At 36.9% G+C, this 20,513-nt stretch overlaps 2 protein-coding genes across 4 annotated transcripts; both read right to left on the bottom strand.

Moving 5' to 3' along the window:
- Window positions 1–370: 370 nt before the first annotated feature.
- On the bottom strand, window positions 371–5,354 carry LOC117619306 (proline-rich receptor-like protein kinase PERK9). Of its 3 annotated transcripts, none has more exons than XM_034349263.1 (10): window positions 5,245–5,354; window positions 4,969–5,134; window positions 3,299–4,796; window positions 2,533–2,943; window positions 2,365–2,451; window positions 2,037–2,107; window positions 1,872–1,948; window positions 1,591–1,738; window positions 876–1,037; window positions 371–792 (listed from the first exon to the last, which is right to left on the bottom strand). In XM_034349263.1, the coding sequence occupies exons 3-10, from the start codon at window positions 4,437–4,439 to the stop codon at window positions 622–624; spliced, it is 2,268 nt and encodes a 755-aa protein (XP_034205154.1). In that variant the 5' UTR covers window positions 4,440–4,796; window positions 4,969–5,134; window positions 5,245–5,354; the 3' UTR covers window positions 371–621. The 3 variants fall into 3 exon arrangements, with proteins under 3 accessions (XP_034205154.1, XP_034205305.1, XP_034205228.1); XM_034349414.1 differs by having other exon boundaries at window positions 3,299–4,700; XM_034349337.1 differs by lacking the exons at window positions 4,969–5,134; window positions 5,245–5,354 and having other exon boundaries at window positions 3,299–4,938.
- A 2,223-nt stretch (window positions 5,355–7,577) lies between these two features.
- On the bottom strand, window positions 7,578–11,388 carry LOC117627404 (5'-deoxynucleotidase hdd1). Its single transcript, XM_034359836.1, has 8 exons — window positions 11,002–11,388; window positions 10,057–10,181; window positions 9,895–9,932; window positions 9,117–9,227; window positions 8,945–9,024; window positions 8,444–8,480; window positions 8,324–8,365; window positions 7,578–8,211 (listed from the first exon to the last, which is right to left on the bottom strand). The coding sequence occupies exons 1-8, from the start codon at window positions 11,281–11,283 to the stop codon at window positions 8,126–8,128; spliced, it is 801 nt and encodes a 266-aa protein (XP_034215727.1). The 5' UTR covers window positions 11,284–11,388; the 3' UTR covers window positions 7,578–8,125.
- Between the last annotated feature and the right edge of the window lie 9,125 nt (window positions 11,389–20,513).

Raw genomic sequence — 20,513 nt, 5'->3', positions numbered from 1 at the left:
CCTTCCATCACTGTTGCTTCTAACAGGGGCTATCCAAGATATAATAAAAAGCTGTTGTTGCTTGGCTTCTACATTTTTGGTGGAAGATTTCTTTGATATCTTTAAGCGTTTCCTTATAAAGGTGTCACAGAGCTCGACTTTCAAAGAAAGCTCCCTCTCCCTTTCAAAGAAGACTTGCAAATTAATTAAATATTTGCAAGTCTCAAGCTTACATTGTACCAAACTTTGTTAACATCTTTGTTCATAGCTAGTCTTCTTCAGTCTTGTAATGGATTAATACATCTTTAACATGTTGGCAAAGTTCTGCATATAAATTATAGCGCATGGATTTGTGAAACAGGGGAAACAAAAGAGAGAAGAATAGCATCCATGGTTAACAAAATTGAATTATTACTTTTATAACACCACCATAAATGTTGGTAGATGCAACAAGATCATACATGGGCTAAATAATTTACAAGGGCAAAAAATACCCGTGCAGAAGCTTGTATAACATCTAAACCTGATGCAGTCAGTTTCAGTTTCAGACAGATCAGGGTCCTCCCAGCTGAGCCAATCCATATCTAGCTCAATTTGGCAAAACCCTTGGAATTCAGTGTGAATATATCTCTCCCAATATTACTATGGATCTTGACTAAAAAAATCTGTACTGTAATTTTGACTACCAAATGCCATTCGCCGGAACAATCTAATTTCAGCTGATTGTTGTGCCGAGTTAAATGCCTCGCTTTCCCCCACTCTCATTCCATTGGTTAAATCGGAAACAGCCAAACTATCAAAAGCTCTAACAACCTGAGGACAGTAAGAACCACAAGAATGATGATTTCAGCTTAATGAATAAGTCACATAAGAAAATACTTTCAGCTTTTTATTACCTGTCCCATTCGTGGTCTCTTAGCAGATGAATGCCGCACACAAGCAGCAGCAATCTCAATCATTCTGAACATTTCACTTTCAATGTAGTTCTTTCCGAGCTTTGGATCTACCACACCTTCAAACTCCTCATTATCAAGAGCATAACTCAATAATGGTCGAGCCTGGAAAATAAATTGCCTTGTCACAAAAGCTTGATTTTGACCCCAGAAAATTCATTTGGTTAACTGTACAGGTTTATTTCATTCTATACATACATTGTCACATATATGGCTCCTATGCATCAATGGTTTACATCTTTCTCATGTATTTATGTAAATACGAGGGGCAGATAAAAAAATACAGTTACTTAAGGTTTCAGGTCTTCTCTACATATTTCATGATTTGATCAACATAGGATTTTAGACCACAAACAAAATGGGTACTTGACTTGCAACAGAGTTGCTTAAGGGTTTCTAGTCTTCTCTATCTGTTTCATGACTTAATCAGCGTATAATTTTAGACCACAACCAAAATTTGTACTTGTTTTGAACCAGAGCCCAATGACTATAGTATATCACTGACGACCTCAGCCATGATGATCTAATTCAATAAATTGAGACTTCAAAATATCAGATGGGAAATATCAAAATTTTCTTATTGAAAAGAAGTAAAAGCAATATAAACAGTGTGGACTATGATATGTTAAGTATGGCAAGATGATGCTGTTAAGTTTACCCATTCAACTAGACTCTCATCTCCCATGGGTTGTGAAGTATCGACAGGCTTCCGTCCAGTAATCAACTCCAGAAGCACAACTCCGTAAGAGTAAACATCAGATTTCTCAGTCAATTTGCCACTTGATGCATATTCAGGGGCCACGTATCTGAAAATGAACCGGAATCAATACATTATCTGAAATGAAAAGTACGTTTTTAAAATCTAGAAGACTCCTCAAGAATAGGTCCGGTAAAAGTGGTAAGCATGTCATATGGACCAACACTATATTGCTGACATACCCAAAAGTTCCCATGACACGTGTACTAATATGTGTATTCGCATCAAGAGCTAATTTGGCAAGTCCAAAATCTGAAACCTGTAAAGTATATGGAGGAAACCATGAGCTACAATCTAACTGAAATAGAGAAGTACTGAAATGTACTCTGAGTTAACATTATGTGTACCCGAGCTTCAAAGTTGTTATCTAAAAGAATGTTTGAAGACTTTATATCGCGGTGAATAACTCGAGGATGGCCTGACATTAAAGAAAATAAAACAAATTTAGTCAACAAAAATTTTCCAGATAAAATTATGTAACCCAACAAACTCTAGTATGCGGGTGTCATAACTTCAATCAGGTGATAAAAGCTAAAATTTAAAACATTTTACTGGATAAATTATATAAAACAGGTTTAAAAAACTTTGATGTTCTATAGAAATGGAAGTACCCCCAAACTATTTAATCCAGAAATTAAGAAAATTAACAGCCAGAAACTAAGGGTAGATAATTACAGTCTTCATGTAGATAAGCAATCCCACGAGCTGCACCAGCAGCAACCTTAACTCGTGTTTCCCATTCCAGAACTGGCCTACCTTCCCCTGAAAAATGCAAGGTGCAAAACATGAGAATACTCAACCATTATCATTAACTGTTTCTTGAAAGCTAGGTTATAGATTTACCATGAAGATGGAAATAAAGGGTATCATTAGCGACATATTCATAGACAAGCAGCCTTCGGTTCTCAGAAATGCAGTAGCCCACCAGAGAAACCAAATGGCGGTGGTGTATGCGACTAATAATCTCAACTTCAGCTTTAAATTCTCGCTCACCCTGACCCCCACCAATCTTTAGTTGTTTTACTGCCACCTCTCTCCCATCTGGTAGGCATCCCTTATAAACAGAACCAAATCCGCCTTCACCCAAAAGATTCTGAGATGAAAATCCATTTGTTGCCTTATCTAGTTCTTCAAAAGTAAACCATGGTCTTGAATTGCCTAATCCTGCTGGTTCTGGTGGAGAATTCATGAAATCACTGCCAGAATGACTTCCAACAAACGGAGCTGAAGAATGTGTCTTCAAGAAGGATGAATCTGGAAACAAGTTACAAAAGCCTTCTTATTTCATTTCAATGGCCTCAACTTTGTGGACAGAAAAAGTACCATCTATCTACAATGGTCTATATGACCCAATCAATTAAACCGACACCCTGATTTTTAATGAAGCTAAATAAATACCTAAAACAGTATATTGAACTTATTGTAATTTAGAAACATTGAACATAAAGCATGTGTATAATTAGGAAGCTCAAAGAAACAAGTTCTGGTACTTGAAGTGTTCATCCTTAGGAATGTGAAGTGCCAAAAACAATGAGAAACCAGAAGGGTTAAAGGAATTAAATAAATAGCATAATAAGAAATCACTTGTGTTGTGTATGGTATAAGTTACCTGATCTGGGGGAAGAAGCCAGAGATGTCATAGCATAACCTTCTCCAGATATCTTTTTCCTTGGCCTCCTCAAGCACCATACAGCCAATCCAATGAGGCTAAGCACTATTACCCCAACCACTACACCAATTGCCACTACACCTCCAGTACCAATGCCCCCACTACCTGTGGCATTTGAACTTGGCGGTGCATTAGGACTGGAAGTGTTTGAGGTTGGTGGACTTGGAATTTGTGAAGGTGCTGGTGGAGAAGCATGCGAGGGTGGAGGTGGTGCCAGTCTTTTTAAGGGTGGTGGAGGTGATGACTTTGGAGGAGAATTTGGGGATGAAGGGGTTGGTTGAGAACCGGGTGGAATGGGAGGAGTAAGCCCAGGAGGCGGGGGTGCATTTGTTGGAGGTACTGATGCTGGTGGTGGAGGTGAACTTTTGGGTGGCACGGATGCTGGAGGTGGGGGTGAGTTCTCTGGCGGGTTTGATGGAGGTGGTGAAGTTTCAGGGGGATTTGATGATGGAGGTGGAGGTGACTTCTCAGGTGGTTTTGATGACGGTGGTGGTGGTGGTGAAGTTTCAGGGGGATTTGATGATGGAGGTGGAGGAGAGTTCTCAGGTGGCTTTGATGATGGGGGTGGTGGTGGTGAAGTTTCCGGTGGCTTTGACGGAGGTGGAGGTGAATTCTCAGGTGGTTTTGATGATGGTGGTGGAGGTGAACTCACTGGTGGACGGGATTGCGGTGGTGGAGGCGAACTTGCAGGTGGATCAGATGTTGGTGGTGGTGGGGAAGGTGAACTTTTTGGTGGATTTGATGATGGTGGGGGTGGAGAATCAGAAGTTGGTGGAGGTGCATTGGATGATGGTGGGGTTGGAGAATTAGAAGTTGGTGGAGGTACATTGGATGAAGGTGATTGCGTAGCTACAGATGGGAATGAATTAGGAGGGGGTGCTGGTGTGGTTGGAGGAGGAGCTGATGGAACAACAGGTGGTGGAGATTGAGTAGTTGAGTTGGAGGGTTCTGGTGAATCCAAACTTGGCTGAGAAGATGGTGTAATAGTTGAGGGTGGTTGTGGTGGTGGTGTTGAAGTAGTATTAGAAGCTGGTGGCACAGCCGACGGAGATGAGTTTGGAGATGGTGATGTGGTTGCCATCTATTTAGAACCAAATCCAGTGATGGATATCATATATAACTCGTACACCACAATCTTCAAGCTATCATGAAAATTTCAAATTTTCACAAAATCCGGAGTTTTTTCCATACAAAAGCCAAAATTTTGAGCAAAACCCATAGATGATAGGCCAATTTCAAGTCTTTATCCAACCAACAGTTCCAAACTTCCAAAACTGAAATTCCCCATCACCAAACTTCACCAACCAAACACAGTATTCTGCTGGGAGCAAATCCCCGATCACTGAACTCGTTTAGAGAAAAACCCAAGTCAGCAAACAGAATTTCAGCATAACAGAGAGATGACTCTGAGCAAGTTTTCAAGCAGAAACGCAGACACCTAAGCTCAAAAGATCAAGATATTGTACAAAATTCAATCAACAATCTTTCTCCAATGTGAACACTTAAAAGGTCCAAACTTTTGACGTGAGCAAATGCAGCAGCAACAGCTATACCACCAAAAATTGGCAACAAAAACAAAACCCAAATGCTAAAATCCCAAAAGGCCTTACCTTTACTTCGTCAATGATAGCTGAACAGAAACGTCTCTCCAAAATTGCAGCCTACCTCTTTGATTCTTGAAACTTCCAGTCTCTCAATCTCAACTGTGCATAGGAAGCTCAACTCAGGGTCCAGGAACACGGATTGTGGGGTCCAAAACGCTATGCAATGTGAAAACTGAAAACGACCCCAAGGAATAATTATGAGTTTATTGATAACAATGAATTTGTTGGGTTTTTTTTAATCTTTTCTTTTGAATTTTCTTTTGCTGGAAAAAAAATAATTACCATGAAATTCAATGAAGAATCATAATCACAATCATAAATTTGACATCCATAACCATGTGTGGTTGGCTTTTTCTGACGTCCATTTTAGTTCTACTCAACGTAAACGCTCTTCTCAATTGCTAGTGTTCAAAATTGGTCAGCGCTCTTTAAATCTTTGGAATTTGGACCTTTTCAACTTGTTTATTTTCAAATTTATTAAATAGCATCTTGAAAAATTTTACGTTACAATAATTACTTTTGGACGAATTTTAATAATTGTGTAGTATTATTATATTATTTTTATCAAATAATATTAGAAGCCCCACAACTTTATATAAGATATATTGAATAATTACTTCACTTTTCGCGGGGTGTTATATGAACTCGTTTGTAAAGATAAAAGATGAGACCATAAAATAGTTCCATTAGAAAATTAACATTAAATTAATAAAATATCCACCTCCCTTAAATGCTGATTTTGTCCTTAAACACCTGATTTTGTCCTTAAATACAATAAAATACTATAAACAAATAGGGCAATTACTGTAATGTGCGTGTTCTTTTGGACTTTTTCTTTTGGAGCCACGACGAGTTTGACTGCATTCTTTATTGTCAAGAAAGAAACACATCTTCGAGCATCTTAAAGGTAGTCTGCAAATGAAATAGGGAAAATTGTACTATAACAACTTAGGTGGCATGGCATGTTGCCTATTCATTTGCCTCTTATACCTATTCACTTTAAAGTAGGCAATATTACCTTGTTGGGGAAATATGTAATTTGCCTATCCATCTGCCTCTTCCGTTAGAGCATGAAAATGCTCATTTACCTATTTCCTTATTTTTTGGGATAGATTTTAGTCTTTATTTCTCTCTTCTTTTCTATATCGAAAAAGAAAAAGCTAGGCTCTTTAAAATTAAAGATGAGCTCATTCTTACAACCAATGTGATTTTGACACTTGCCAATTTTTATATATATATTTATTTTTTATTGAAACTTTCTCAATTTGCTAAAATTTAACTACTGTCAAAACTCAATTGGTTTTAAAGAGGAGCTTCTCCTCAATTTTAAGGAGCCAAACCATGCTTTTATTATTATTTTCATTGAGAATTTTGTTCACAAAGCAATCGAGCAGCTCAGCAATGTTATAGATCCTGGATAGGAACAAAGACAACCTGAGTCTCAGAGCATAATCTTTTCTTTTCTTTTTTTCCTTTTAAAAAGAGAACAAATCATAGCACAATTATATATGCATACAAGACTAAAGAAATCTGGTCTGCAGAGAATTGATTAGTGGGTTTAATTTGGTGCATGGTGGGGTCGGCATGGCCTAAGAGATCTTGTTGCTTGTTAAACAAAAGTGGGTTTTTATAATTTATTAGTAGCATGCAGGCAATGAAGTGGGTCTAATTTCACAGAGTGTGTCTGGTGTCTGAAGAAATGGCAAAAATTTGAAGGTGGTGGTGGGACCCATGTGCTCTAATAATTCTCGTATCTTTTGCTGTGCGCTTGCTGCCCGTGAAGCTCCTCCACTGGTTGCTGTTGTGGATCCTCAGAGATTACTCTGTTTCAAAGCTAACATCATATCATACGAGACCTAAAAGCCTACAACTTTGTACTTTTTTTCTTTTCTTGTAGTGTATAATATGCGCAAAGTGTTAGTGGTTTAAGTAGTTAAGATTAATTAACTCTTGCATTGGAGGTCATATATCATTGAACCAGGGATTTTCATCCTAATAAGTTGCTTGTGATTCTCTTTAAATCAATTCCGCATAATGTTGTGTTTAGTCACTGAAAAAAATTTACTCATATTCAACCACCTTAAGTTCTGTATTTTTTTCATCAATAATTAATATCGTTTTTTCTAAAAAAATTTTCTCCTTCGGTCTTTTTCAAATCTCCCTAATATGTATATGTATATGAAGAGAATTATTCTCCTGTTTTGGTATGGATCATATATGGATAAAGATGAAATTAATAGGCAAGTGGGTTGATACTTGGAAAAGATAAGGGAACCATTTGTTAAGAATCAAGAAGGTGTCGTGGCAAGAAAAGCAAAAGCAACCAGAGATTCGAAGCACACGTTTGCACAGTATCACCCGATGGGAAAGACGACAAAAGGCCGAAATCTAGTGAGAGAAACACATGTAAACTTGGAGAAAAAGCTGAACGTGTAGGCCCCCCCAAGTCCACTCCGCGCGCATAGTTGGAAATCCAAAGGCTCAGATTCTTAACTTTATAGAGGTTGAGTTGCGTTGGAGGACAATGTTGATATTTACTTAAGGCCAACTAAACCCAATTACCTAACCTAAAGCTTATTTAAGGCCGACTGAACCTCGTTCCCTGTTGCATTGTGTACAGAAACGGGCCTACTTATTAATTGATAATTTTAGGCTTAAAAACCCTAAAAAGAGTGCCCAAAACTTTGAAGAAAAAGGAATACAAGGCTTAAGCCCAATCCCCCTAACTTAAGCTCCAGATCCAAAATTCAAACCTAAACTGACCAAACTCCATCTCACCCTGAAAAAACAGAAAAACCCAGGAAATATCTAATCTAATTGATGTATTTCTGGTAAAATGAAAAGAGAATGTTAAACTATTTGGAAATTAAAAAATGAGAAATGCTAGAATAGCATGAAGCAGAAAGACCGAATCATGCCTACTACCCCGGCTGAGTGGTGTTGTACCTTTTCTTTCACCTCAGCCTCCACGGATGCATGCTTTGGTTGCACAGATGCGAACTGCGGATCCCATTGGGTGCTGTGGAAACAACATCATTGTTTTCGTTTTTATGTGAGAAGTCAAAAAAAATTGGTGAACCGAGGAAAATGCAGCTGGGCGACAGGACGGCCAACTTCTAGAAGGAGGTTTGGCTTTGCTGCGAATGATTACCGAATGAGGGAATCAGTTATGACTCTTGTCAACCCGTGAATTTCTTCTAGAAAGGATCTCAGCTGCCCAACTCTTTCCTAGTTCAGTTTGAAATTTTCCTGGGGGAAAAAGAAGGCAAACAAAGAACGATAATTAAGAAGTGCAAAATTACAAATAGGTAGAAACCACAAATTTTTCTACTTCAGATAACATCAAAATAGTTGAATCTACCTGCTGTAGAAATGAAAAACTCATCCAGCACCTTCCCATGTTCTGTTACGAGAGTAAAAATATCAAAAGAGAAAGATAAGAAAGCTAACAAAGTTACAGCAAAAGAATGAAACACTTTACCTATTTCATATTCCAATGCTTGCAGAATCATTTCAACCTGAACAGAGTTGCATAACCATGTTAAAAGAAGGAATATCATAAGCAATAGTGGAAGTTTTGAAAGGTCTACATGCATAACTCACATCTGCATGCAAGTACACAGCACATACACACAAGCATGCGTAAGTAAATTTCTGCTTCTCAAGTTGTGTTGTAACAGTATGTGGACAACATATTGCACAAAACTAGGACTACAGAATCACAAATTTTGTTGTAACACAGGTCCCTGCTGCATAGCTAGTTACAGTGATGGAGCAAATTGGAATTCTGTCCCCATTAGAAGTAAAACAAAATAAAATGAACCCTTACTAGTACATAATGTCTAGTAAAACTATGAGATTGAAATAACCATTATAAATCACCATATTACATGGATAACTGAATTAAGCAGTTTCATTTGGATGCCTTAATATTGAAACCTGTTAATGTAACATTTATATGTGAATGCCATCATATACATACTTTATCAAAATCTTTCACAAGATTAGCCTCTAAGGACGAATTATTTTCATACTCTGCCCAAAGTTCTTTGATCTCTTCAGCTGCAAATAAGAACACTCACAATCAATACAATTCCAAAAGAAACGTTTTTAGATAATCAAAGAATTCCATGAAAATAAGAATTAATGATCACCCCTCATCCCTCCACCAAGAACTATGCACATTTCATTCAAAGCTGCTTGCTCCCTTCTGCTCTTTTCTGCTTTGGGTATGCCATCAGATGGTGTTATATCTCCAACAATAGCTAAGAATAGTCCAAAAACCAATCAGATAAAAAAAAAAAACCCACCCATAATATATATATAGGTGTGTGTGTGTGTATGGATGTATGTATGTGTGTGTGTATAAGTATGTACACGTATGTATTAGTAGATAGACAGATGCACACACTGCACATGACAATTTTGACATGCAAACACACTTTAAATTTGAAATGTCAACACAATAAAAATTAGTAAAATGATAGCAAGCCATCCTTATTCCGTAATAATATAGAAAAACATCTAATGATATATTTAAGAAATTTTTATTGGTAAAACTAAACCCTATGAACTACCCATTCTACCCCAATACCACTCCATTGTATTTCCATGTGAACTAAGAGAAATGCACTTTTGCCAGAAACTTCATTTCAAACTAGCGAGACACACATGCACGGGTATCACTTCAGTTATTATTACTTTTTCCTAAATACTATCTTTCTTACAATGCTAATGTGCAGTTTTTCCATTTTCTGACTAGATAATATTTTTTTTCAAAAAGTAGCATCACTATCACAAACTTAAAAAAGCATTGAAATTTGATGTCTATTAATTTCAACTAAAGCTGCTTCTTATACAGCGTCACCTTGAACTGCACATTTGAAAATATAATGTAGAGATATTGCGTAAGAATAAGGGACTAAAAGGTACCTTCTGCAATGTCATGGACAATTGCTATCTTGATACACCTGTTCAAATAAGAGCAGGCAAGAAAGAAAATAAGATACTACAGAAAAAGGACCAAAGTGACGCATCAATTATCAGTATAATCAAAAGACATCAAAGCCAACACATGGCATTACAAACTCCAACCTTTCTCTGTTCAAGCCAGGAACGTCACCAGCAATCAAAGACATCAAAGCCATGCGGTACATATGGTCAGCAATGGACTCAGGACCCTTTATTCCATGATTGATCCAGCCCTTTCTTTTTGTGGTCTACAAGAGCGAGAGAGAGAGAGAGAGAGAGAGAGAGAGAGAGAGAGAGAGAGAGAGAGAGAGATGAATATCATGGATCTTCTCAGAAATCCATATCGCAAAGACATATTATAGACCACTACTATTACTTGAGATAAAGCATTCGTCCCTCATTATGGATACATATCCCAGTAAGCACTTGTTCTTCATTATGATACATTATACATATGATTGTTGTAAAGCTAAGCCCTTTCCCAGTAAGTCACATCTTTCACAACCCAATTCAATTCCTCCAATTTGTTTCAATAATTATTACATTGATTATGTGAGTCATTACCCGTAGATAGAAACACAAAGCCACTCCCGTAGCATTATTATAACTACTATTGATTTAAGATGCTGGGATCCAAAGATGCTTCTTTTACAGAGTGACAACTAAAATGCTTGCGTCAAACCAATGAGATGAACTAATCACTTATTCTATAGATTGTATGCGAAAACCTCTGAATCACGATTTTCACAGTAGGTTTCATGCCGTGACACGATTGCTTCAAGAATCAAATTCATAAACTAAAAAACACCAAACCCAGTGCTGTTCAATTCAAGGAAGGACGGACGCATTTAATCTCTGTTTGGTTGCTGAGAAAATTCAACACTGACTAAATATTCTTACACTAGATTGCTCACTAGTTAGCTCCCACACCTAATATCACACAAATTTTAAAACTTACTAGAATCAGAGAACGCATATACAAACAATTCTACACATTTTCTTTCATTTTATATTCCTTGATTTTCTCGGTAACCAAACAAATAGAACAGAAACAGAATCACTGCATACCTTGAGACTATGGCACAATGTGAGAAAATCAATAGCGGAGGACGTGGACGAAGAGCCCGACGACCCAATCGAAGCTTCCGACTCGTCCAAACCCACAGGCCGCTTAGACGGGACGCCGTCCGGAGTGAGAGTCTGGCAACGAACGGAGACGAGCCTGGCGGTCGGGGATTCAGTTGAAAATGCGGGTCTGGGCAAGGTCCGATTGAAGAAAGAGAGAGGCGAACGAGGAGGGACAGAGCGGGTCAGTGGAGCCGCGCAGCGAGTCGGTGAATTAAGCGCCATAATTGCTGAGATTGAAACCGACAACCAGGTTACTCGAGGTTCTCCTTTCTTCTTGTGTTCCCAAAAACTGTACCAGTACCGGTACCAGTCCTTTATTTTTATTATTATTTTTTTTTTCGAACACTAGCAAAAATCCTTTTTGGAAAAAAAAAATAAAAATAAAAATAAAAATAAAATATATAAAGCAAATTACAGATAAAATATTTAAAATACCAAAAAATATCTTTGATTGTAAATATTAAGAATTAAATAAAGATAATATGATAAATTCACACTTCTTTATTTTTTTTTTAAAAACATTAAAACAAAATTAGGTAATCAATCCGGATCATTTGCTTGTTGTTGAGGCCCAAAAAATCTAAGGCTGGGCCCAAATATATTTCTGGCCCAATACAACACTTAATTGGGAAAGAAGCTTGACTTGGGTATGCAAGAATTTGTCATATGCGCTTACGCAAGTTATGGTCCACATGTCATGCCAAGTCAACACGCAACCTGCCACGCAGAGAGGCCGTAACAAGCCTGTAAAATGTATTGGTTCTATGAACTTGTGCTTACTATCCCGTCAAGCACCGTTTAGCCTGGCTATACCCACTGTAATACGGGAAAGCTTGAGCACAAACACGCCAAGCAACATGCAATGCCAAGCAAAAAATATTTATTTTGACACCAAGTCATGCTACAAGCTTAAGTGGGCCCAAGCCACGCTAATGCCTGGGGCTTGTTAAGCAGGTTGTGGTGTGGATGGTTACGAGTATTCATGAGGCCCATTTGAAGGTTCAAGGAATGGAAGTTTTGGGCTACTAGAGAGCACTAAAACTCAAGCCAATTTCTTGAGCCCAAACATATGGGTAAGCATGAGAGAAAGAAAAGTGACCCAATGCCTTAAGAGAATATCTAATGGTCCGCTGCAACACTTAGAAAATCCCACATTAGCTATGGCATCCAGCACCTTGTCAAAAGTAAAGCAAATAAAGCTACTTCCTGCAGCTTGACGAAACTATGAAGACTTAGCTGACTACTAGAAATAAGATGCCAATGACCCAATGCCTTAGGAAAAGCCCAGCCCAGCTCTTTATAAAAAATCTAGCATCGTATCTAGCCATTAGAACCAAGTCAAACAGAAGCCATCGCAAAGACCAAAGGAAATTCATAGTATAGGAGGAATACCCATTAGACTAAGGTCCCTACCCTTGTTTCTTTCTTCTCCAAGCTCTAATAGGAAAATCAGAGGAAAAAGTGGGTGGTGCCTCACCCACATGAAGAGGTCCAGCTGCCTGAGGACCTTGGAACCCCAAAAAGCTGCGTGCCTATGGGTTCAAGCTGGGGAAGTTTCACCAAATAAGATTAAATGGAAGAAAGTGAAGAAAATGGGGAGGGAGGCTTGACAAAATTGAGGGTTCCTGCGCCTATAAAAAGAGGTTGTTTCTACCCAGTAAAGACACGATCCAGGAGCGCGACCAAGCTTTATCAGGCAGCTAGAAATTTACTTAAGACACCCCATTCTCTATTTCCATCTCTTCCTCTCTTCCTTAGTCAAAATCCCCCCAAATTTCTCTCCCCTCCTTGCTCTGAACCTTTGTTTCCAAAGGAAATCCAAGCTCTCTCTCTCTATAATACTAAACTTATGAAGGCTCAGCTCTTATGCCACAAGCTTCTCATGCCAAGCCATAATATTGATATGTAACAATTGTCTATCTTGTTGGTGAGAGGAACCAAAGTGTTTCCTAAGGCTCCAAGAGCTTTTCGAAGCACTCTTAGGGCCTGGTTCTTGAACTCAAGCAGAGGGGCAAGCATACTCTCCCACTGCTGGAAGCACCAGATTCAAGCTCTAGTTCTTCTATCTTCTTATATATATATATATATATATATGAAACCCTACAGATACATATATCTAGAATAGGGTTTCATAAACCCTAAACCCTCTCTCTCTCTCTCTCTCTCTCTCTCTCTCTCTCTTCAAAAACCCTATTCCAGATATGACTCTCTCTCTCTTCAAAAACCCTATTCCAGATATGAAACACTTATCTTCTGAAGCCAAGTTGAAATCATGGGCATCACCCTTTTGGTGAGAAATCTAAAGGCGTAATCAAGCATTCGTCAAGCTGCTGGAAGCCCAATCAAACAAGTAGCAGCTGCTGGAACACATGTTCCACTATGTTTCAAGCAAACCCCTTCCAGTGTCTGCTCCACCTCTATTATCAAGCAATAGCTTCACAATAGCCGATGTATCATTCTCATCAAAACTTTCAATGTACTGAAGAGCAATTGAAGAAGACCAAAGCACTCCCTAAGGTTTCAACTCTTTTGGGGTGTTTTGGGGCTTTGTGCCCCATGTAATAACCCGATCCTTAATTAATTATTAATTATTATTTTATTATAAGAAAATACAATTTTGCCCATAGAATATTTTATTAGGATAAAAGTTGATTTTTTGACCAGGAAAGAATTTGGGTATTTCACTTGTACCGCTGTGTAGAGCACGTTCATACGAGTCGGTAGACACGTAGTAGACTCAAATTCGAGTTATATTGAAGAAAATACGATCAAAATACGATAAGGGGCAAAATCGTAATTTTCAAAAATCAGATTTTTTAAAACTGAATTTCTTCTCTCTCTCACTCTCTCTCTCTCTCTCTCTCTCTCTCTTCCCCGCGACTCAGCCCCCTCCTCCTTCGAAATTTCCTCATAGCTGCCCATCCTTCTCTCTATAACCACAGCATCCGATCGCCAGTGGCCACGAAACTGGTTGAGTTAGGACCGCTACCACACCAGCAACCCTTCCTGCCACATTCCAGCTGTCGCCGACCCCGGAGTTCGCAGGAAAACGCAAAAAATCAGCCAGTTTTCACTTGAATTTTTCGGGCATCGTTCGCCGTCGTCCGGCCACCAAATTCGGCAATCAAGGTATGGATTTCCACATATTTTTCATGCTCTAGCTGATGGTTAGGTAGGATTGGATCGATTTCTAGCGTAGATAATCGAAATTACGAGTTGAATTTTGGCCGGATTTCAAAGTGAAATTCCGGCTACTTCCGACCATTTTTCGGGGTAGGTTCAAGAACAAAAGTGGTTCCAATCGATGTCCTGAACCTAGGGTAGGAAGTTTGGGCCTTGATTTTGAGCCTTTTCCGACCAATGGTATCGCTTTGGGCACCCACGCTCTGCCGGCCCGTGGGCACTGTAGTAGAGAGGCATTGTGTCCCGATGCGATTCACTTGTTGTCACGAGCGCGTAGGTGTGCTCGGATTCCAATTCGGATGTCGTTTGAGTCTCGAACGGATTTCACCTATTGTGCATTATCCAGGTTCGATAGGTTCGAACATTTGGATCATCTTGAATTTAGGATCGTGTAGAATTTCGCAGATCAAGAAACGGAGTCCCAGATGCTCCGATTCAATAATTCAAAGTTTGAATATTTTGTTTATCTTTAATTCATGCTTAATGACTTTGCATTGTTATGTCTGAGTATCAGTTCTTAATAGTATTATATGCACCGTTGAAGCGGATTTGGAAATAGCTACTGGAGGTTGTAATTGATTTAATGGAAGAGACGAATTTGGATTTCCTAAAGGTTATTTAGTTAATTACTTATTTATTGTTAATAATATTACTATGGTTATTGTTATTAGTATTAGTGCTATCTTTATTATTATTATCTTCATTTAATAAATTGATAGAATGAGATGAGGATGTATGATTATATATATATATATATAGATCGCTAAGTTATGCATTATTGGAATTGGTGGAAGCTCTAGGGGTAGTGGTTATATATATATATATATATGTTATTTTGTATTGGGAAGTGCGTTATAGTATGTGATGTAAACCTAAAGGGTATTTTTTGATAATTGGAGATTATGCAATATTGAGAACTAATTTCTAGATAACTGAGAAGAGAATATAAGTGTTTGGGCCTAATTTGGCATGCCCAGTCCAAAATAGGAAGGCCCATGTCAATTTTTTGGCAACTACCAGATTTTTCCTTCTATTTTTGGCCAAAGCTCTACACTACAGCCCATGTTTACAAAAGCCCACAAAAACATAAAGCAAAAGAATGAGCCTTGATTCCAGAAAAGTAGTCCAAAACCAAACAAAAGAGCCCATATCTTTTTCGAAAGTGGCAGAGTTTTAAATCATCACCAAGCAGGTGAATAAAATTCTAAAGAAGAATTGGACTGGGCCCAGCTTCTAAATACTCACCATTGATCTCAAAACCCAGAGTACAAAGTCAACAGACTTTTGAAAAGTCTATTCACAAAGAAACCCATGTGACTACCTGACTTTGAAAAGTCAACAAATTCAACTATCACAAGAGAGGTGATAGGGAATTAATGAAGGCATGTCATTACAAAAAGACTTTTTTGGAACTTTACAGCCAAAGGATCAAAACCTTTTTTTTTTTTAATATTCAGAAAATTATGCTCCAGAGCATGTGCCATTTCCAAGAGATAAGCATGCTATATTTTCTAAATAGATAAGTAGGGAGCAGGGAGTTGTTCATTTGAAAAAAAACAAACTGACCATCATGACAGATTGTGTTCTTTCTCTTTATAAGGAACAAACATGGAACAAAGAAGAGTTGGTTCTTCTTTCAGAAAAAGCAAGGAAAGGACCTCCATGGAAGTTGATTGTTGACAGCCCTTCTCTGTCAGAATAATAGCTTCTTTCTCTTATGACATTAAGAAAAGAAAAAAGATCTTTTAAGAAGATTTGCCGCCCATTATTAAAAGATTAGAAATCCCACTACAGCATTTTCTATAAATATGAGAGAACGTGAACAAATCAAAGGACAGCCAAAAAGTCAATCAAAAATAAAAACTCAAAATCATCACTTGATCTCAAAAGCCTTCAAAACACTGAAGCTTGACTTTGGCCCCACGAGACTTAGGGATATTCGAATTGTGGGAGCGAGAAATGCAACTCAGGTGGGCTTGGTGTCTCTTGAGTCTTGTGAGGAGGGCGGATCAGCCTAGCATGAGTCCTGCGAGGGTGTGTCACCACGGTGACACGAGTTATAAATGGTAAGTAAGGGTTTTGGGAGAATAAATAAGTATAATTATATGATAGGATGAGTTTTACTTCAATATCTTCCAGCATGAGTGTTGTTTGTTGTTATACGTATAAATATGAATGCATGAGTTCAGTATGAGTATATATGAGGATATTGATTCTGTTTTTAGAACTGTTTTTACAAGTGGGGTTAGTATGTTCTTATACTATTTTCTAAACCTTGTTTTTGGTCCACTCACTTTTTCAGTGTTTTGCGCCCCCAGGAAGTAGGCGTGCACAGTGACCCACCACAGGGCTGTTTCCCACTTTCCGCGCTTCCCCCATTCTGATGTAGGGCTCTTATGTTATTGAGCTGATTTCTTTTGTAAATTCTTAGTGTTGCTCTGATAACCTGCCCTAGAACTTAGATTTAAACTGTTGTAATGTATATCTGTATGCATGCTGGCAGTTGGATTGTATATATATGCTTATTTTGACAAGTAAAAATTTGGGAATTGATCATATTACAGGGGAGATTCTGCCGAATTTTCAGTAGAAGTCAAGCTTGTTTTTAAACTGAAATTTTATTAGAAGGGCAATTAGGTCATTCGTGCTCGACAGGGTTCGGCTCAGATTCCAAAGTGGAATTTGGGTCGGGTCCTGTCAAGGCTAGTACTTAGAATAAAAAGTAAAGTAGATTATAGTAGAGAAAAACAAATGGAAGATTCATATCTCCTGTTTTTATGGAACACAACTATCCTTTATCTTTTTTAATTCTAAAATAATAAAAAATAATTAAAAAAAAAAGATAAATCGTAATGACACTTTGTAATTTGTATTTTTTTTTCACTTTCATCCATGTAGTTTCAATTTTGGCAATTTTATCTATGTAGTTTGATTTTATTGCAATTCAAGGACACGTTCAAATTTTCATCCAATTTCTTGATGAAATAAACACGTGTCTTTTATGTGGAGAGGTATTTTCTTTTGAATGGAATTGGATGGAAATTTGGATGTGTTCTTGAATTGCGATAATATCAAATTGTAAAGGTTAAATTGACAAAATTAAAACTACATGAACCAAAAAAAGAAAAAGAAAAAAAGAAAGGCAAACTACAAGAACCCAAACTGATTTTTTTCCAAACAAAATTGTACAGGGTATCTCCAATTTTTACTAATCTTATTTTTTTTTTAATTTTTGTCGAAATTAATATTGTTCAAAGACATGTTTTATTCACTTATTAATTTGGATAAATATTTCTTTAAACAAGATTGCGAAGTGAGAACCATATCGTACATACAAGTCTAGCCTAAAACAATGACCTAATGTATTTTGAATTGTGAGAGAGAAATAAATTTGTTTAGTTTATTAGGGAGAAAGAGGATCTCGAGCCTCTACATTTAGAATTGTGCATTTACCAGCGTTTGAAATCTAACCAATATTTAAGACATTACACATCAACAAATTTTTTTATTTATAAAATCAATAAATAATATAGGGTAATACTAGGCCTACCACATTTATATATCACATTGTGTACCACATTTGTAAGGGTATGCTTGGTACACTATATTAGACTATGGATATGAGTAAATAACTCACACTAGTAAAAAAAAAAAAACCCTTGCACGATGAAAAACTATTTGTCGCTCAATGTCACTTTGCGCGATGAAACTAAAAACTTCGTCGATCAAAGTCTTGCGTGACCAAAATTTGCGCGACAACAATACTTCGTCGCTCAAAGTCTTGCACGACCAATTTTGCTCGACGAAAAACAATTCGTAGCGCAACTTTGCGCGACGACAATACATCGTTGCTCAAAGTGACTTTGCGCGACGAAACAATAAACTTCGTTGCACAAAGTCTTTAGCGACGAAGTGTGTTTCGTCGCGCAAATTCTTTACAAAAATAAATAATAATAATAAATTATTTTTAAAATCTTTGCATGACGTAATCCAAACATTTCGTCGCCTAAACCAATTTATTTTTGTTTTTTATTTTGTATGCATAATACTTAAGAAATTAAACGGTATATATATTTATTAAGTAGCTTTAAATTTATTATTTTAGTTCGGATAGGATTTTTGTTAGAAAAATATATTATTGTAGTTCGGATTGGGTTTTTGTTACTTCATTGTATTCATATAGGGTCAAGGAGTGTAGCTGTAAAAAAATCATCAAAATTGGAGTTAAAATAACGGTTAAATCGTGATTTTTCATTAATAACCGTCAAAAGTTTTGTTCAATTACTTAATCTCTGAATGTTTATTTTTTTCAATTTTTGGCGTATATGATCTCAAAGTATAAACAAACAAGTTTGACGGTTGGATCGTTGAAACTAGTTTCGTTGAATGCGTATGCCATCAAAACAATATATTCACTAACAATTAAGAGTTTATTTATACTTTCGTTAAATATAACATAAGATTTTGTGGTATCCACTCGTGTAAATATTTTAAATTGATGATCGAATTAGTTCATTGCATTCATATAGGGTCAAGGAGTGTAGCTGTAAAAAAATCATTAAAATTGGAGTTCAAATAACCATTAAATCGTGATTTTTTCATTTATAACCGTCGAAATGTTTTTTCCTATTACTTCATCTCTGAATGTTTATTTTTTCGGATTATTGGCATATATGATCTCGAAGTATAAACAAGCATGTTTGATGGTTGGATCGTTGAAACTAGTTTCGTAGAATGCGTATGCCATCAAAACAATATATTCACTGACAATTAAGAGTTTATTTATACTTTCATTAAATATAACATAAGATTTTGTGGTATCCACTGGTGTAAATATTTTTAATTGAAGATCAAATTCAGTCATTGTATTCATATAGGGTCAAGGAGTGTAGCTGTAAAAAATCATCACAATCGGAGTTAAAGTAACCGTTAAATTGTGATTTTTCATTTATAACCGTCGAAAAGTTTTGTCCCGTTACTTGACCTCCGAATGTTTATTATTTTTTTATTTTTGGCGTATATGATCTCGAAGTATAAACAAATAAGTTTGACGGTTGGATGGTTGAAACTAGTTTCATAGAATGCGTATGCCATCAAAACAACATATTCACTAACAATTAAGAGTTTATTTATACTTTCGTTAAATATATAATAAAATTTTGTGATATCCACTAGTGTAAATATTTTAAATTGAAGATCAAATTTAGTCATTGTATTCATATAGGGTCAAGGAGTGTAGCTGTAAAAAATTATCAATATCGAAGTTAAAATAACCGATAAATCGTAATTTTTCATTTATAACCATCGAAAAGTTTTGTCCCGTTACTAGATCTCTGAATGTTTGTTTTTTGCGATTTTAAGGGTATACGATCTTGAAGTATAAACAAAAGTTTGACGGTTGGATCGTTGAAACTAGTTTCGTAGAATGTGTATGCCATCAAAACAATATATTCACTAACAATTAAGAGTTTATTTATACTTTCATTAACATAAGATTTTGTGGTATCTACTAGTGTAAATATTTTAAATTGAAGATCAAATTTAGTCCTTGTATTCATATAGTGACAGGACCCGACCCAATTTCCACTTTGGAATTCGAGCCAAGTCCTGTGCGTGTCCGACACCTGGCGAATGTGGGGCACAAATGACCTTTTTACCCTTCTTATTTCAATATCGCTTTAAAATTTCCTTAGACTTCTGCCGAAAATTCGGCAGAGTCTCCCCTGTATTTTGACTAATCCCAAAGTTTTCCACCTGTTAAACAAGCTAATGATTCTTCACCAACTGCCAGAATAGTCAATCAACCAATTTCAACTCTAAGCACTACATTTCCATCTGGATATCGAAGCGTTCTTTGAGTCCCTCAGGGTTGTGAGGATTTCTACAATACCATACCTGGTTTGAGACATGGAAGCTAAGAATGGCCCGGTGGTGGATCCCGCGTACTTCTATGGCCAGGGGGCGAAAAACATGTTGGAAATGTGAGTGGACAAAAATAATGTTCTTCAAAACAATTTTCATATAACATATCCCCATCAGAAAAGAAAATTTATTAAATAAATTGAATAATGTGTACTTTTCTTATCAAAAGATATTCAACTCCTGGGCCATGATTTTATATCAAATATATTCAAGTCGAAGTTTCATACAAACCACTAAATCAAAGCTTGTATAAAACACTCAAACAACTTATAAAAGCACTATAATTAAACCTGTGATAATCAACAACAAATATAGCCATTTGGTGCCCTCTAAAATCAGAAAAACTG

The sequence above is a fragment of the Prunus dulcis genome, chromosome 1, assembly GCF_902201215.1.
Source record: "Prunus dulcis chromosome 1, ALMONDv2, whole genome shotgun sequence".
NCBI classification, from domain to species: Eukaryota; Viridiplantae; Streptophyta; class Magnoliopsida; order Rosales; family Rosaceae; genus Prunus; species Prunus dulcis.
Note: the sequence above shows the minus strand (reverse complement) of the source record. Positions and strands in the feature narration are given on the sequence as shown.

What these genes read in the sequence shown, in the direction of transcription:
- LOC117619306 (XM_034349263.1), bottom strand. Translation starts at nt 4,439, where the DNA reads ATGGCAACCACATCACCATCTCCAAACTCATCTCCGTCGGCTGTGCCA. An exon ending in GGCTTCTTCCCCCAGATCAG is followed by an intron (nt 2,944 to 3,298) that starts GTAACTTATACC and finishes ACTTGTTTCCAG; the next exon opens with ATTCATCCTTCTTGAAGACA. An exon ending in TGCTTATCTACATGAAGACT is followed by an intron (nt 2,108 to 2,364) that starts GTAATTATCTAC and finishes CTTTAATGTCAG; the next exon opens with GCCATCCTCGAGTTATTCAC.
- LOC117627404 (XM_034359836.1), bottom strand. Translation starts at nt 11,283, where the DNA reads ATGGCGCTTAATTCACCGACTCGCTGCGCGGCTCCACTGACCCGCTCT. An exon ending in TGTCCATGACATTGCAGAAG is followed by an intron (nt 9,228 to 9,894) that starts GTACCTTTTAGT and finishes GACTATTCTTAG; the next exon opens with CTATTGTTGGAGATATAACA. An exon ending in AGCATTGGAATATGAAATAG is followed by an intron (nt 8,366 to 8,443) that starts GTAAAGTGTTTC and finishes CTCTCGTAACAG; the next exon opens with AACATGGGAAGGTGCTGGAT.